The following is a 16,088-nucleotide window of genomic DNA, read 5'->3' as shown; positions in this document are numbered from 1 at the left end:
GAAATATATGATAAATTAACAAGTGAACTAGCTAACAAGAATTCTTGTTGTTTGATATCTAAAGAATGATGTGGATTAGTCATATGTTAAATCTTCAATTCAATTAATTAAAGTCCTTGTTTATGTCCATGCATCACAAAGTTTTTGTCAACCTTCCATGATTTGGTGTCAATATTGACTATTTCGATACCTTTGGTTTTGCCTTTTGCCAACTCCAACTACGTTGAAATTTTATATACAAAACAGGCCGGGACCTTGGGGTATATTTATCAACAAAATTACAATCTTGCTCATCTAACCTACCATACGGCAAAACCGGGGCCATTTCAAGATCCCACTTAATTTTTTGTTCCAACCAGTAAACTGGTTGGTTGCCTATAAGCATGGATTATAATCATGTATAGAAACCGCTCCCATAAAAAATTTCCCCAATAAACTTGTAGGAACCCTACACCCTTTGTTTAGATTAAGAGTAGAACTATAAGAAGGGATTGATGATAGAATATACTTACATGAGTACATGAAAGAATATCCCAAAGTCCCAATACTCCTTTTGGTTGGTAATGAACTTGGAAATGCAGTAGGCTTCACTGCCAGTGTTTCAAGGGCTGTCCAATTATTGAAATCGTCATTGGTCAAGACTAAACGTGGGTATTTCTGTAATAGATCAAGAGCTTGCCCTACAAAATAAAATAAAATAAAATAAAATAAATGAATATATAAATAAGTATTATTTTCTTTTGAAATTTGTGAAATCCAGTCTTCCATTGGTCAATGTTTTAAAACTCGAAAGATCAACTTGGGAGCCTAGCTATCGATCCGACTAAATTGGTGATTTAGTTGAGTCAACTTATTAGTTTCGAACCGATATATAGTTTTGTTTTTTTCAAGAACAAGGCCTTTTGTGCCAGAATTTATTGAAACAAAGAAGAAATCAATGGAGACTAGGGGGTGAAACAGGGCCGGGTTGGAACCCCAGCCCAACTCTGAGTCCTCTTACCTCAACCCAAGCCTAACCCGGCCTTATATCGGGCTGAGATATGCCCAACCTTGCCGGGCTCACCCCAACCCAATCCGATCCTGATTGACTCTGATCGGGTCAGATTGTGCCGAGATGGCCCTTATTGACCCTGATTTTTGTTAGGGCTTGTTTGTCCCTGACTTGCCCTGCTTCATGTGATTGGGTATTGCTTTGTTTCATACTCAATTGACTATTAGACTTTTCATTGGGTTAAAAAACTAAGTCCAATCTTAAAATTGTAAATATTTTCGTTCAATAGATAATTAAGCTTTTTTTTTTTTAAAAAAAAAAAAAAAACAATAGATAACTAGATATCAAACAAAAATTGTAAAATGTAAACAATAAATTGTAAAGCATAACCTAACATAAGGGCCGGGCCGGGCTGGGGTTAGCCCGACTGACATAGGGCCTGAAAATTTAAACCCTAACGAGCCCTTAGGGTCGAAAAATTCAGCCTGTCCAAGGTAAGGCGGGCTCGGACTGACAGAGCCAAACTTACACCCCTAATGAAGACGGATCCCATAGCCAGTTCAGATTTTTTTAAACCTTGAGTATGTCTATAATTCCGTATACTTAACCATATAAATCACAGAAAATTAGAAGAGTAATTAGAAAGAATTTGTATACTTACCATAGAAATCACCTAAAATTAGATGGGAAAGAATTGTAGCTCTAGTTTGTTCAAGTTTGCCAGTATTGTCTTCCTTCTGATTGTCTGCATATTGGCGTATGGTGATTGGGTAAAGATAGTTCACCACATCTTTGTTGCCGGCCAATGAAGCGATGTTGATCGGAATCTTACCGACGTAGTATTGGCTTTCAATCATTACTAGTTTCTCATCCTTTTCTACTATGGCCTTGACGATCTCTGTGTTCCCACCTGAAGCAGCAATATGGAGGATTGTTCTCTGGTCTTTATCTTGTCTTGATAGAAGGTCTAAAGGCATATTTTTTAACAATTCCTTCACAATTTCAACTTTTTCTTTTTTCACTGCCACATGAAGAGGAAGATCTCCTTCTGATGTGAGCATGACTGCAAGAGCTCCTTCATTTTTTGAGAGGAACTGAGACACAATCTTCCAATTACCATTAACAATAGCTTCGTAAAAAGGCAGACACCATGTGTAAGTTGTGCTCTTCCTCATTATACCTGGTAATTAAGGTAAATTAAACACTTTCATATATTTAGGTAAATTAAGCCCATGTAATTACATTGTTTTTAATTGTTTTCTTAATGATATTAAAGTAATATCCCACATCAATTGTGAATGCTCTAACTATCAAGTATAAGAGCCACAAGAGACCACCCGACTTTGAACCAATTGGTTTTAAGATGGAAGTTTAATATATATATATATATATGGTATCAAAGCGGATATGTTGGGCCTCAGTCAATGATGGGCCTTGCTCCACCCATGAAGTTAGAACCCAAAAGGCGAAGACCTGCACCTGCACGTAAGGGGGAGTATTGAGGTAATATCCCACATCAGCTGTAGATGCTCTAACTATCAAGTAAAAGAGCCACATGCGAGAGCCCACCCAAATATGAACCAATTGATTTTAAGATGAAATCTTAATAAATGGCTCTTCTCTTTATTGTGAAGAGCCAAAGAGCCACAAAAGCCCACCCAAATATGAACCAATTGGTTTTAAAATAAAAGCTTAATAAATGGCTATTCTCTTTATTGGGATATTATTTTTATTCCCCACGAATGAACTTTGAAGTTTCTTGTATTTAACTTAACTATTTCATTTACCAAAAAAAAAAAAAAAAAAAAATTTTACTATTTAGATAATGTAACATATTTTGGGTGGAGGATAGTTCACACACCATCCTAGGGTTCACAAACCCCTCCTAGGATTTTGGTATGTTCCAAAATATCCTCCTGATACCCATTCCTGCCCTCTCACACCCTCTCGTGCTTCTCAATGAATGGAATCCCATTCACCGTGGGTGGAAGGAAACTCAATAAAAATAAAAAACTTTCAAGAAATTAATTAATTGATGTGGTAAAAACTAGAAAGTAGAAATCATATATGCATGCATATTACTTACCAGTAGTAGTACAATTTGTTGGATAAGTGAATTCATACATGGTAACAAGTTGGCTCCAAATAACTGTGATATTGTCTAGTCCTTCAATATATGGTCGGGTCCTTCCTCCACTTTTTTTGCCGAGGATTGATATAATTTCATATTTTTTCTGCATCCAATCCTTAAATTCTTTGTCAGAAGATTGTATGGGTTCACGTATGGCTCCAATGACATAATTCCAGAGTCCTTTGTTCCTCAAGAACTTTTCCATCTTATCTTTCCAGATCGTATAATTTTCTTCTGTCAGAATAGGAATGTCTTCATCGGTTAACACTTCAATCTTCACAGAAATGGTAATGTCTTCTTGTACTGGTGCCACTGCCGCTGATGATGATGATGATGATGATGATGCCTCTTCACTTTTCATTGGAATACTAGGATGGGTTTCTTTCAGTACTGGTGAGACATTAGTTTCCCCAGCTCCTTCCATACCTATATATGAAGAAAGCAAATCATTCATTCTTGATGAAGTAATTAATACATGTAAAATAAAATTATGCATTAATTAGAAATGAGAAGTGGGCCCTAGGGAGATGGGCTTTCTTACCAAGTGGGTCCTATAGAGCAAGATAGGGGTTTTAACTGATATTGATGGCTGCCAAAAACTGTGTTGAGTATGTCAAAGTCAAACAATAATTATGAAAACTAGGTATTAATTATTTTTATCTTTTAAATTACGGTTGGAATTGGAAGTGCACCTTTAAAATGCATCGAACGGTACATCACACTTGAAATTTTAATTTTTATCCTCTTAAATGTACTTTGACGCACTTTAAAAATGCATTGAACAATACATCACACTCGACAGAATGAATTGAAAATCCATTAGTAATTGTTCTGGTCTTGGTTTGAGCTCTAGGAATTTTACAATTAATCGATCGGTCCAGGTTTTAACTAATCAGAGAGAACATCAAATCGGTTAACCGATTGATTAATGGCCCAAAAAGTAACAAAAACACCCAATAAAATCCATCCAAACTATATCATAGGTTCATATATGAACCTGTACTACTGCTTGGGGGAGACTCAATAACAATCGGTTTCAATCAGAGTTAGAATTACAAATAAATAAATAAAGAGGCGCGGCGGGTTCTTCTTAATTACCTCCAATGAGATCGAGATCACCAGTAGAAGGTTTAGCCATATAGCAATGAGTCGTCCTGCAATTCCCAGCAGCTAGGAGCTAGCTAGTGCTTCCGTGAAGTATTTTCGAAGCCCAGAATTGTTCTTTGTGGGATTTTTATTGCTCTAGAAAGTTAATTCTAGAAACTTCCACAAAAATAAAGTGCATCCAAAAGACAAAATCACCTATATGTAATGAGCCATTTGATAACTTTAATGAAGAGTTATGATTTGTTTTCTTAAGTAAATTCACTGATCTTCTGGACTTATAATGGGGCATGGGATTGTAAAAGCATTGCTTGTGCTTGACTCAAATGTTTAATTCCTTGATTGAGACATTAAAAGATAGAGAGGGAGGTGAATAAAGGTTTATAGATACTTCTTTTATTTTCCTAATTAAAGAGGAAAGATTCCAATATATAGCATCCAAACAATCAACACTTTAATAGAGTAAGAGTGTTAAAGAAGCGATATCAACCTCCCAACTAATCTCTTCCCGGCATATAAAACACGCTAGAACTTTTAATTCAAGAGTCCAAATTTTTCTCAAGGCTCCATTTGTTTTTATGTTGTAAAAGGGGGAGAAAATAATATTTTTCTTATAAAATAGGATTTTCACTATTTGTTTAAATATAAATATAAAATATTTAAAACGATATTGAAAAGAAATTAAAGGAAAGAAATTTCCATGTAAAAAATCATTTGAACGAAAATTTTACAGACACCCCTGGTAAGTATATGAAATATCACGGACATGTCAAACTATGTCAAAATATCAACCTCTCTCTCCCCCCCCCCCCCACCCCCATGTTAAGCACGGTTAACACCCAAAGTTGAAATGTCCATTTTAACCCCTATGTAGTTATTTAAATAAATAAAATAAAGAATGGAATCCCATCCTCCCATCTTCTTCCAAATTCCTTCTTCTTTTTTTTCTTTTTTTTTTTTAAGTTCTTAAAATATCAACTTTAGATTTTGCAGGTCACCGCCGATCGCAAATAGCAAAAAAACTGAATCGCCCTTGACCGATTGTCAAGCAACCGCAGGCTAGCAACCGTCTCGACCGCGGGTTGCGATAGGTTTAACTGCCGCTGCCATGGGTTGGGCTGCTGCACGGGGTATGCGAGGGTAAGAGAAAAAAAACAGCCGCCGACCAAACGGCCAAACAGCCACAGGCGGCAAGGGTTCTCGAGGCCAGCCATGTGGCAAGGGTTCCTAGTTCATACAGACATATCATTGTTGCAACGGAGGTTAGCGTAATATTTAGAGGGCTGGATGCCTGGATCTGGGTTGATTACATGGGGATGCACAGTTCTGAATATGAAATAATTTGCTTATGATTGGACCGGAGTGAATAACTTCAGTAATTTGATCAAACTCCAAACCTCTCGGCATCAATGTATAATAAAGCCATTAGTGATCAGAGACTAGTGGAAAAATCAAACCGGTTGAAAACTATATTTATGTTCACTTACCATTAATCTGTGGTAGAACGTTGAAACCACTTAACTTACCTGTTGTTTTTGTTGGATAAGTGAATTTAAACATGATAATCAATTGGCTCCAAATAAGTGTACTGTTTTTTTTTTTTTTTGGTTTTTCTCAAAACCAAAGATATATATTATAGAAAAGAATGAAAGAAAATACATAACAATATATCTTAGTGTTTCAGCTCCACAATTCCTTCTTAACACTGATATAATTTCTTTCTTTTTCTCCATTCAATCCTCATACTCTTCGCTGAGTTTTGTTCCAACCACATAATCTCAAAGTCCTTTCTTCAAGAATTTTTCCATCTTATGTTTCCAAGTTCGTATAGTGTCTTCTGTTAAAAGAGTAATGTAAGAGAAGTCGAGAGAGAGAGAGAGAGAGAGAGAGAGAGAGAGAGAGAGAGAGAGAGAATAATAAGCACAAGAGTTTTAACGTGGTTTGGTTACTCAGACCTATTAGGGTTTAGGGTTTAAGAACAAGGTTGCTTAAAGCATTACACCCTGAGTATCTAGTTTGGAGTATCCAGACTGTTGCCTCTAGCTAGTATTTATAAGAAAACTAGGGTTTAGGTCAGAAGGACTAATTATTAGATTGCCCCTTACAGCCTGAGTATTAATACAAGTAAGATTATATTAGAACATATGAAGAGATATTACATAAATACCCTTACAAAACCTACTTTCATTAATTCCACAAATGCAATATCTTTTCACTATGTCTTGATAAGGGCGTCAATCGGTACGATATCCAGTATTTGGTACGGTATCGATATGGAACCGAAGCCAAACACCTCATACCGATACCGTACCGTACCCTACACGGTACCATTTTCTTATACCAATACCATACCGTATGGTATGCGATTTTATTCATTATGTTATATGATATGGTATATGATATTTGTTATATGGTTTCTTATATTATATAATTCGATACGATACCGATTCGATAAACGGCTTCGGTACTGAATTGAGACCCTTACTCTTGGGTGTAGAGATAAACTAGATATTTATAGAATCGTCCCCAAGACAGATTGGGAGATGATTGAGAGATTGTCTCTCTATACATGGCATGACAATTATGTTGATTGGGAGATGATGGAGGATTTGTTCCTGTGTTCAAGGAAGTTAGGATAAGATACATCCTTATCATAGTTATTGTTGTAACTGCAGCGATGCTATACTCATCATGCGGCGCTGTAGGTGTCATGTGTGCCCACATGACATACATGGCACCTGCAGCGCTGCACAATGAGTACAGCAACGCTGCTGTTACAACAGCGGATAAAATCCGCCTTATCATAGGTTCCTTTATTAGAGATTCACCAACCATGCTTTGGATAGGAATGCCATGCTGGTGCCTGGTGAGTGTGCGTGGTAGCTGGCAATAGAGATTCCCTTATACACCCGGACAATATCAAGGTGGAAGGAGACACCTTGAGATAGGATATCAATGTAACAAACCGTAGGGGAGATAGAGAGATTGGCTTCGTAAATATATCAACAATTTAACTCTTTGTAGAAATATAGCCATTAGCGCACATCAAGGTCGCCCTTCGCCACCTTGTCCCGGACAAAGTGAAAGAGTGTATTTAGTTCTTTAAGACAAGGGTTATAAAAGATTTTCCAAAATAATTTGAAAGTGGCATACAAATATGCTAATTATCAAAATATATCATTGTCATCCACAAGGGTGTCAATTTGGGATCAGAATCGGAAACCGTGTCAAAATCATCTTGCTAAAACCCGATACCGGGCTATCCCATTAATAAACGGAACGGTATTGGGATCTGATTTTGAAACCAAATAATAAATGGAACGAAACGGTTTTGGGATGGGATTCCCAATGGAACTAGTATTGAAATAGCGGTTAGGTACCGAAACTATCAGTACCATTTTAAAAGGTATATTTCACGTTATTGTATGGAAAGTATATGGCAATAGTTTGATGTATCTTAGTGTATTTTCTCTTATGGAGATTTTAGCCAATGGACCTTTAGTTCCATTTCTCTAAACTTATTTTGTGATGGTACTAAAGTCATACATGAGCTTGTTTATTTCGTCCTTGTTAATTCTTAGACATCATTTTGAGAAATTTACATGTGATCTTATAAGGGAGTTTGAAGAAGTAAAACCATGAAATTCATCTTCGGTTCGTATTTTAAGTTGCTTTCTAATAATGGAACCATCTTGGAACCATTAAAGTTCTTCTCCCTTTTTTACTGGGCCTAGAACCATTTAGGAACAGGTACCGTGGCATCCCATTAATAATCGAGACTGGGACTTAGGTTTGGTCCCGTTTACTAAATGGGGCAGTACTGGGATTGGCACCTTTGGTACCGATACCGGTGTGAATCCGTCCTGAATACCGGGAACCGTCCCAATTGACACCCTTAGTCATGCGCATTCTTTAAGTACATATATGAAAATGATACTATTACCCTCGGTTCCCTCATTGAAAAAAAAATTTCATACTAAAAATTTTAAAAAAAAATGTTACAAATTATTTGAACCTTGAGGGATTTCAATATGAAAATCCCTAATTCCATTAACTTATCTTAATTTTATTGTTGGGTTCCCTTAATTATTTATACTATACAGGGTCAAATGTCAATCCAATAAGAAGAAGAAGAGGGTCCGGTTTGCAAACGATGTGGTTGCATAGTTCTAGTGCATGGTATCGGTCACTTGTAAAATCGATACGATACCATATTAGTATCATAACAAATCAGCTGTAATGGATAAAATTACCCTTGAATCTCTTTAAAAAATGGGATTTCTGATCATTTTACCCATTGTCCACACTGTATCACTGATACGGTATCAACACAGTATCGAGGTCGCTTACATGCAAAACTGATACATATCGTCCGATACGGATGATACAATACCGATATTTAGAACCATGCGGTGATTGAGCCATCATTCAACAACAAAGAGTATCGGGAGCGACATTCAAGATTAATGTTGGCAAAAGTAAACTACTGGATACATAACGGTGAGAACCAATGATAATGCCTCAATTCATAATTAAGAACCTAATCAAGTGTTAGAGGATAACATTAATAGGGCATGCTCTTTATAGAAGGATTGTATAGTACAAAGTATTCAATGATTAATTTCTTCATAAGTTCTACCAAAAAAAATAAATTCGTATAAGGTTACAAATCAATGAAAAGTGCTCAGGTGATTGGCATAGAGAACCTCATGAGCTGAGCTGGGGATACTTCTACATTTGAGAATTTTATGACGAGTTGATATTTTAATATTCTTTCTATAGTTTTTTTTTTTTTGGTAAAAATATTTTTTCTTTAGTAGTAGGGAGGAGACGATGGTGGAAGGTGTTGGTTGGTTCATGTCACATGATTTCTGACAGATGACATATGTCCTTTTATTCCGCAATCGTCCGGCGCACAAGTGTGCTGGAGAGGATCTCGATCCAAATATCTCTTCATGAAAGAATATTTATAGAAGCAAAAATAACATATGTCATCACCTAATAAATCGTACACGTCCGTGAATCAAAAAAAAAAAAAATTTCATGGTTTGTTCTAATAAGCTTTAGTTGTTCATCATGGATTAAACTCATTGCAAATTTCATATTCAAATTTAATTTAAAAAAACCCTTCCATGTATTTCCATGCATCTTTTTACCTTTTATTTTTTAACTGTCATATACATCCATGCATCGTCATCTGATTAGTTTGCAAGCATGCTGGAACAAAAAAGAATATATATATATATATATATATATATAAAATAAAAAATAAATAAAAAAAGAGAAGAGAACATTTGACATTAAGGAGGGTCCATCTGTATACAATAGTGTTGTGAATAACACCTAGATTCAGTGGACATCGCCTACTAAGTGCAGGTCTTAATGGCACGAGAAATAAGATACAAAACAAACATACATAAGAAACACAGTGATTTACATGGTGATTTTTAACTTACATCCACCGATGAAGACGGCGAGATGCTTTCACTATTGAGAAAATTTGAGAATACAAGAACATTTTCTCACGCTAACCCAAAGCCAAATACATCCCTTGAATTTTTCCTATTTCACAAACAGAAATATTACAAGAACTCCATGTAATTCTATGTGCCATGCATATCGCATATCCGATGACTTGTTCAATGGTTTAATCCCCTCTTCCTATTTATAGTTGAGGAAATGGAACTGTACAACACTTATCAGTTCCTTGAGTTCTCCGTCCATTAAACGCCCCACCTAGTAGGCTCCCTTTTTTCCTCTTTTGGGAAGAACGGTCCAAGAATTTCTCATTTGGCTGATGAAGTAGGTGGGGGCTGCACCCTTCACTATATCGTCCTCTTCTTCTTCAGTTCAATTGTCTTAATTGATATCACAAAGGAAAATGTGTGAAGTGAGTGATTTTTCAACAATGGTGGATGCCAACTGTGTGGTAGAGACACCTTTGTCTCCATGTATTAATGCAATATTCATTTAATTTGACTTTTGCTTAGACAAATCATAACAAAACAGGATAACTTGAGCAAACGAAACCATCCTTTCAGAAACCAAGCAAGAGACAAAAATGGGTTCTTTGGTTTCTGTAATCCTCATCATCTTCTTTGTTCTCAGGTTTTCAGTTTCTTTAGCAAACTCAAGTTCAATCTATGAGAATTTCCTCAAATGTGCTACAAATTATTCTTCTGAATCAGTATCTGAACTTATCTACACTCCTCAAAACTCATCTTTCTCTTCTATCTTGAATTCTACAATACAGAACCTTAGACTCCTTTCATCTAAAAACCCCAAACCTCTTTTTATTATCACACCTACCCATGAATCCCACATCCAAGCAGCTGTTATCTGCTCTAAACAATGTAATCTGCAGATCAAAGTCAGGAGCGGAGGCCATGACTATGAAGGCCTATCTTATCTATCTAATGCACTGTTCCTCATTATAGATCTCCGTGACCTTCGGTCAATAGATGTCAACATTGAAGATGAGACCGCATGGGTTCAGGCAGGAGCAACTATTGGAGAGGTTTATTATCGAATTGCAGAGAAAAGTAGGATCCATGGCTTCCCTGGAGGGGTCTGCCACAGTGTGGGCATTGGTGGGATGTTCAGTGGAGGTGGAATAGGAACTATGATGAGAAAATATGGACTTGCCTGTGATAACATAGTCGATGCTCGAATAGTTGATGTTAATGGAAGAATTTTTGATAGAAAATCAATGGGTGAAGGTTTGTTTTGGGCCATCAGAGGAGGAGGAGCAGCAAGCTTTGGTGTCATAATCTCATGGCAAATCAGGTTGGTTTCTGTTCCATCAATTGTAACTGTCTTCACAGTTAGGAGATCATTAGAAGAAGGAGCTACTAAACTTGTTCACAAGTGGCAACACATAGCAGATAAATTACATGAAGATTTGTTCATAAGAATCATCATATATGTTCCAAGTGGAGAGACAAGCACGGTTAGAGCTTCATTCAATTCCTTGTTTCTTGGAAGTGCTAAAGAACTCTTTTCTTTGATGAAGAACAGCTTTCCAGAATTAGGATTGGAGGCCAAGGACTGTATTGAGATGAGTTGGATCAATTCTACCCTCTACTTCGATGGATACCGCAATGGAGAATCCACGGCAGATGTTCTACTAAACAGGACTTTTCAGTCCAAGAATTTCTTTAAGGCCAAGTCTGATTTTGTGAAGAAACCCATTTCTGAAACAGGGCTGGAAGGGATATGGAAGTTATTCCTTGAGGGAGAAGGTGCAGTCATGGTGGTTGATCCTCTTGGTGGGAAGATGAGTGAAATATCAGAGTCTGAAACTCCATTTCCACACAGAGCTGGTAATCTGTATAACATTCAATACAGGGTGGAATGGCAAGAGGCAGGGGGTGGGATAAGGGCTACAAAAAAACAAAAGAAATGGATGAGGAAGCTCCACAAGTACATGACTCCTTATGTCTCCAACTCTCCCAGGGCTGCATACCTCAACTATAGAGATCTTGATTTGGGTAGAAACAGAGATGGCAATACAAGCTACTCAAAAGCTAGAGTTTTGGGGAGAAAGTATTTCAAGAGTAACTATAAAAAATTGGCACTTCTAAAGGGAAAGGCAGATCCAGGTAACTTCTTTTGGGATGAGCAAAGCATTCCACCACTTATCTCAACAGGGCAGGAGAAAGATTGATGATTTGTTGTTACGATTTGATTCTTGGAATAGTGAATACCATTGTTAACTCCCATCAATGGTTCCAATTACTTTTTCTGAAACCAATTGGAGATTTGGATTCTATAGATTAGAACTAAGAAGGTTCTCTCACCGTTGTGGGTGGAGGGATACCCTTTCACTCATCGGGTGAAGGGATCCTAACAGTATTGTATTGGCAATGAAAAACTTAATAACGAAAGAAATTCTTCTTCATTAGTTGAAATTCTGCTATTAACAAGGATTAAGTTTCCATTCACCCATGGAGAAGGAAGAGTGAAACAGTTCAGTTCACTATTTTTTTTCACACCCTCTTAAATCATTTTGGTGGAATTGTAATGATGGGTAAATTTTGTAAATTCACCTCTAATCCCTTCCCCTGTTTGCCTTCCTTCTCAGTCCTGCCTCGCCGGAAAAATTAAGATTTTCGGTATTCAGACACAGTATAGAAGGGGATTCTTGGCATATCATGTGGATACAATCCAAGATAGGGATCCCAATTGAGAGAGTGGGGGAGCGGGATGGCTTCCTGAACAACTGAGTGGTCGGCCGGACTTGCAGAGAACTCAGAATAAACAACTCCCCCCATTTGAAGCAAGAAATCTATTAAAATAGTCAAATAGTTAAAGATGGAGAGAGAGGCAGTAGGGGTTTACATGATGTCTGAACAGACTACAATGGTGTATTCGTTGTTTGTCGGTGACGGGACTGTGGTGGTGGTGGATTCGTCAATCCGTGGTCGAACTAGAGCTTTAGAAGAGAAGAGGCGAGGAGAGAGTAGGAAACAGAAGGGACTAATTTACAACTCTGGCGGATTGGAGATCTTTGGAGATTTTGATTTCGATGTCTCATTAGATTTATGTTTCGAATTGGGGGAGGGGAGGCAGAGGTCGAGGGTCACAGATGCGAGAGGCAGAGGTCTTAGGGTTCACGGGGCAGAGCAGTAGGGGGTGTGAGTGGGCTTTCCGGCCAGGGTGCTCACAGCAAGGAGAGAACACGGCAGGTGGCCGAGAGGGGATGCTGCCGGGAGTAGGAGAGAGAGAGTGAAGGAGGGGAGAGAGAAAGTGAGGAAGGGGGTTTGGTGCAATTTATCAGTGTATAAAATTATTATTATACCCTCAATATATTGAATACTATAAATGAAATCATGGGTAAAAAAGTCATAGTGAAATTGATTGCTTCACTCTCCATCGTGTTGAGAAAGATAACCCATAAATTAATGCTAAACAACAAACTCAAGAGAATGTTTATAACAAACAAAACACACTTTATACTTGACAATACAATGCACTTCTTTTGTATATTACTCTCTCTACAAGACTACAACACGTGATGGTAAAATACTGTTACTTAGCTATTCTTGCATGTGTACTTAATTTTCTTTCTCCAAAGACATTTGATGAGGATGTGGTAAACATCAATTGTATGAATAGAGGAAGTTCCACCAAAGCATATATAGTGACCGGAATACTTGATAGAAAGACAATTGGAAAGGAAGCCCACAAACGAACATCATGGTGAAGCATAAATAAGATAGCTGCCACAAAAGCTATCATCATCCCCACAATAGAGACGAAGAGAAATAAGAGGCCCAACATCAACATCTGAGGCAAAGTCGAAAAGAAGTCTTCTTCCGCGTATCGTGAAGTAATAATTGCTAAGAACATCAACATTGACGCGACCGAAGAGCAAAGTGCTAATATATTTGATACGACAAAAATGATAGGAAACTTGCCTTGTATGTAATCAGGTTCTCCTCCTCCTGTATTGGTACCTGGTACGATATATACTGCTGCAAACATAATTGTAGTGATTAGTGTTGCTACCACCATGCATTGTGTTGATGTATCCTTCAACCATACTGCTCCTTCTTTTACTAGTTCTTTATGCTCCTCCGAGAATAGTATTTTTGGTGTTTGCCCTTCCTTGTTTGGATATAAGTCATAGCTGGAAGTCATAATACTTTCCACTTCCTGAAATGAAGCAAAAAAGAGGAAGTATTAAAATTTACAATGGACACACACACACACACACATGATCACTAGAATTGCCTTGACATAAATCTAGGTCGCAGTAAGTTCCATTGCCTCAATTGTACTGATAAATCAACAAACTAAATTCACCTACTGTCCAAAGGTCCATCTGAAGGGCTTGTCCCTCCGTCCATCCATCGATGACAATTTCATCATGAATAAATGGACGGAGTTTTGTCCACCCATGGTGAAAGGAATTCCGTTCACCATGGGTGTGGATAGATGAGAGAGAGAATCGTTCGAGCCTTAGGATGGTGGGTGAACCATCCTCTATGGGTGGATCGAGAAAACTTTCTCCATAAATGATTACTTGGTCAAGTTTAGATTAAAAAAAACAAAAAAAAAAACTCTTTAGATGTTAGAAATTAAGGAGCAAAGAAAGATCACCTTGAACCAAAGTAACTCACGTTGCATTTGGAGAGCTGCACCAGGAACTTGATTGAGCCTCTCAATAGGTGCTTTTTTGGCAACTAGATGCGACATGTAGTTTCCTGATTCATCCTTTATCCATGCAAGATCATCCTTGGTTGATGGGTCTAGATGATGAATAAGCCCGAAAATCTTTTCTTGACGATTGATGATTGCGTGATGAAATACTGTTTTGCTTTCACCTGATTCCAAGTTCAATAGAAGTTGAGGACAGTGATTGATACCCTCATCAATAAATTCAACAATCCCATTCTCTGTTGCGCGAAACATTGCTGAGGACAGTATATCCTTAGCATGATCAAGGTCATCAGATTCTAATATTAGGCTCCATAGTTCTTTTAGTAGCTCAGATGCTTCATAATGCTTCAACTTCTCTTCATAGATTTTCTTGCAACCAGGAACTACATGTACTATCAATTTATCATATATATATGTAGGCAATAGTTAATTTTCATGTATGAATGATGAGCTTTAATTATAATAAATCAAACTATTATGATAGAGAGAATAGATCATCTGCACGTACCAACAGGTGAACGAACATCTCAGAGTCAATCACATTTTGATTTTGTTTCCAGAAAAACCTCTTTTCCCCTTGTAAATGATAAAAATAAGACAGGTGATTGGCTCTCACATGTGCATTCACCTGTTGGTACGTGCAGAAGAACCGAATTCTATGATAGATCATAGGGGTGATTCTCATCAATTTATTCCCTCACCTAGTTTAATAAGTGGATTCTGAAATATCTCTCGGAAGTGTAACCATAGACCCTTACAATACTGGAAAATAATGCAATTTGCACTTGATGTGCAATATTGCCCACACATCATCAAATTTCCTGCATGCATCAGAATGAAATGTTCTTATTAATTAGGATATTACCATGGGAACACCTACTATTATTAGATAGTATATATATTTGTACTAGTTCATTCTCATCTTCAAATTCACTTGCCAACCACATAGTCAGGACATGTACGTGTAGGGCTATGAATGGGGCTTTTAGGTTAGATGGGCTTGTTCTTTAATTGACAGAAGAGAGATTCCAGAACTAATATAAGTGTATACTTTTTTCTTTCGGGGGGAGGGGGGGTTTAAACGTTAAAATCTGGTTATAATTTAAAGTATTGTAAGGTAAGTCAAATTGAATTCAAGCTCAATTAAGGCCTTATGCCTGGACTTACACAGTTCAGACCTTGTGGCTTTGGTTGTGCCTTGATTTATCAATCTAGAGAGAGAGAGAGAGAGAGAGAGAGAGATTTTCATCTTCTCAAGTGCGGTGCACTGTCCAGTGCACATTTAAAGCGCATCCGATGGTGGCCACTGCATTTGAGAGGATAAAAATCCAAAAATATGATCTTGGCAACTGTCGGATGTACTTTAAAGATGGACTAGACAGTGTACCACACTTGAGAGGATAAAAATTAAGAGAGAGAGAGACAGAGAGATAGAATGCGCACCTTGAGCAGTGGTGTCTCTGTTGGTATCGAAAATATCGAAGTAATTTTCCATGTCTCCTCTTGTGCGCCAATAATAAGCATTTTTGGCATCAACATGGACATCTAACACTGCTCCAACTATATTAATACAAGGGAATCTTGAAGTTGGAATATTTGGTTAATTAGGAAGTCAAACTAGCTTTGAATCATATGATCAAATATTTGGATTCATAGATCATGAAAATGAATCAAAAAAAGCATTCGTACATTTGTTAA

At 37.3% G+C, this 16,088-nt stretch overlaps 1 protein-coding gene and 1 pseudogene across 1 annotated transcript; one reads left to right on the top strand and one right to left on the bottom strand.

The window, feature by feature from the left end:
- Positions 1-16,088, bottom strand: part of LOC122643782 — a 113,020-nt pseudogene that overhangs the window by 62,576 nt on the left and 34,356 nt on the right.
- Positions 10,242-11,892, top strand: LOC122642160 (berberine bridge enzyme-like 23). Its single transcript, XM_043835584.1, has one exon. It carries the CDS (start codon positions 10,288-10,290, stop codon positions 11,890-11,892), a length of 1,605 nt encoding a protein of 534 aa, XP_043691519.1. The 5' UTR covers positions 10,242-10,287.

This window comes from Telopea speciosissima, chromosome 10 (assembly GCF_018873765.1).
Source record: "Telopea speciosissima isolate NSW1024214 ecotype Mountain lineage chromosome 10, Tspe_v1, whole genome shotgun sequence".
NCBI classification, from domain to species: domain Eukaryota; kingdom Viridiplantae; phylum Streptophyta; class Magnoliopsida; order Proteales; family Proteaceae; genus Telopea; species Telopea speciosissima.
This window is presented reverse-complemented; position numbering and strand designations above follow the sequence as displayed.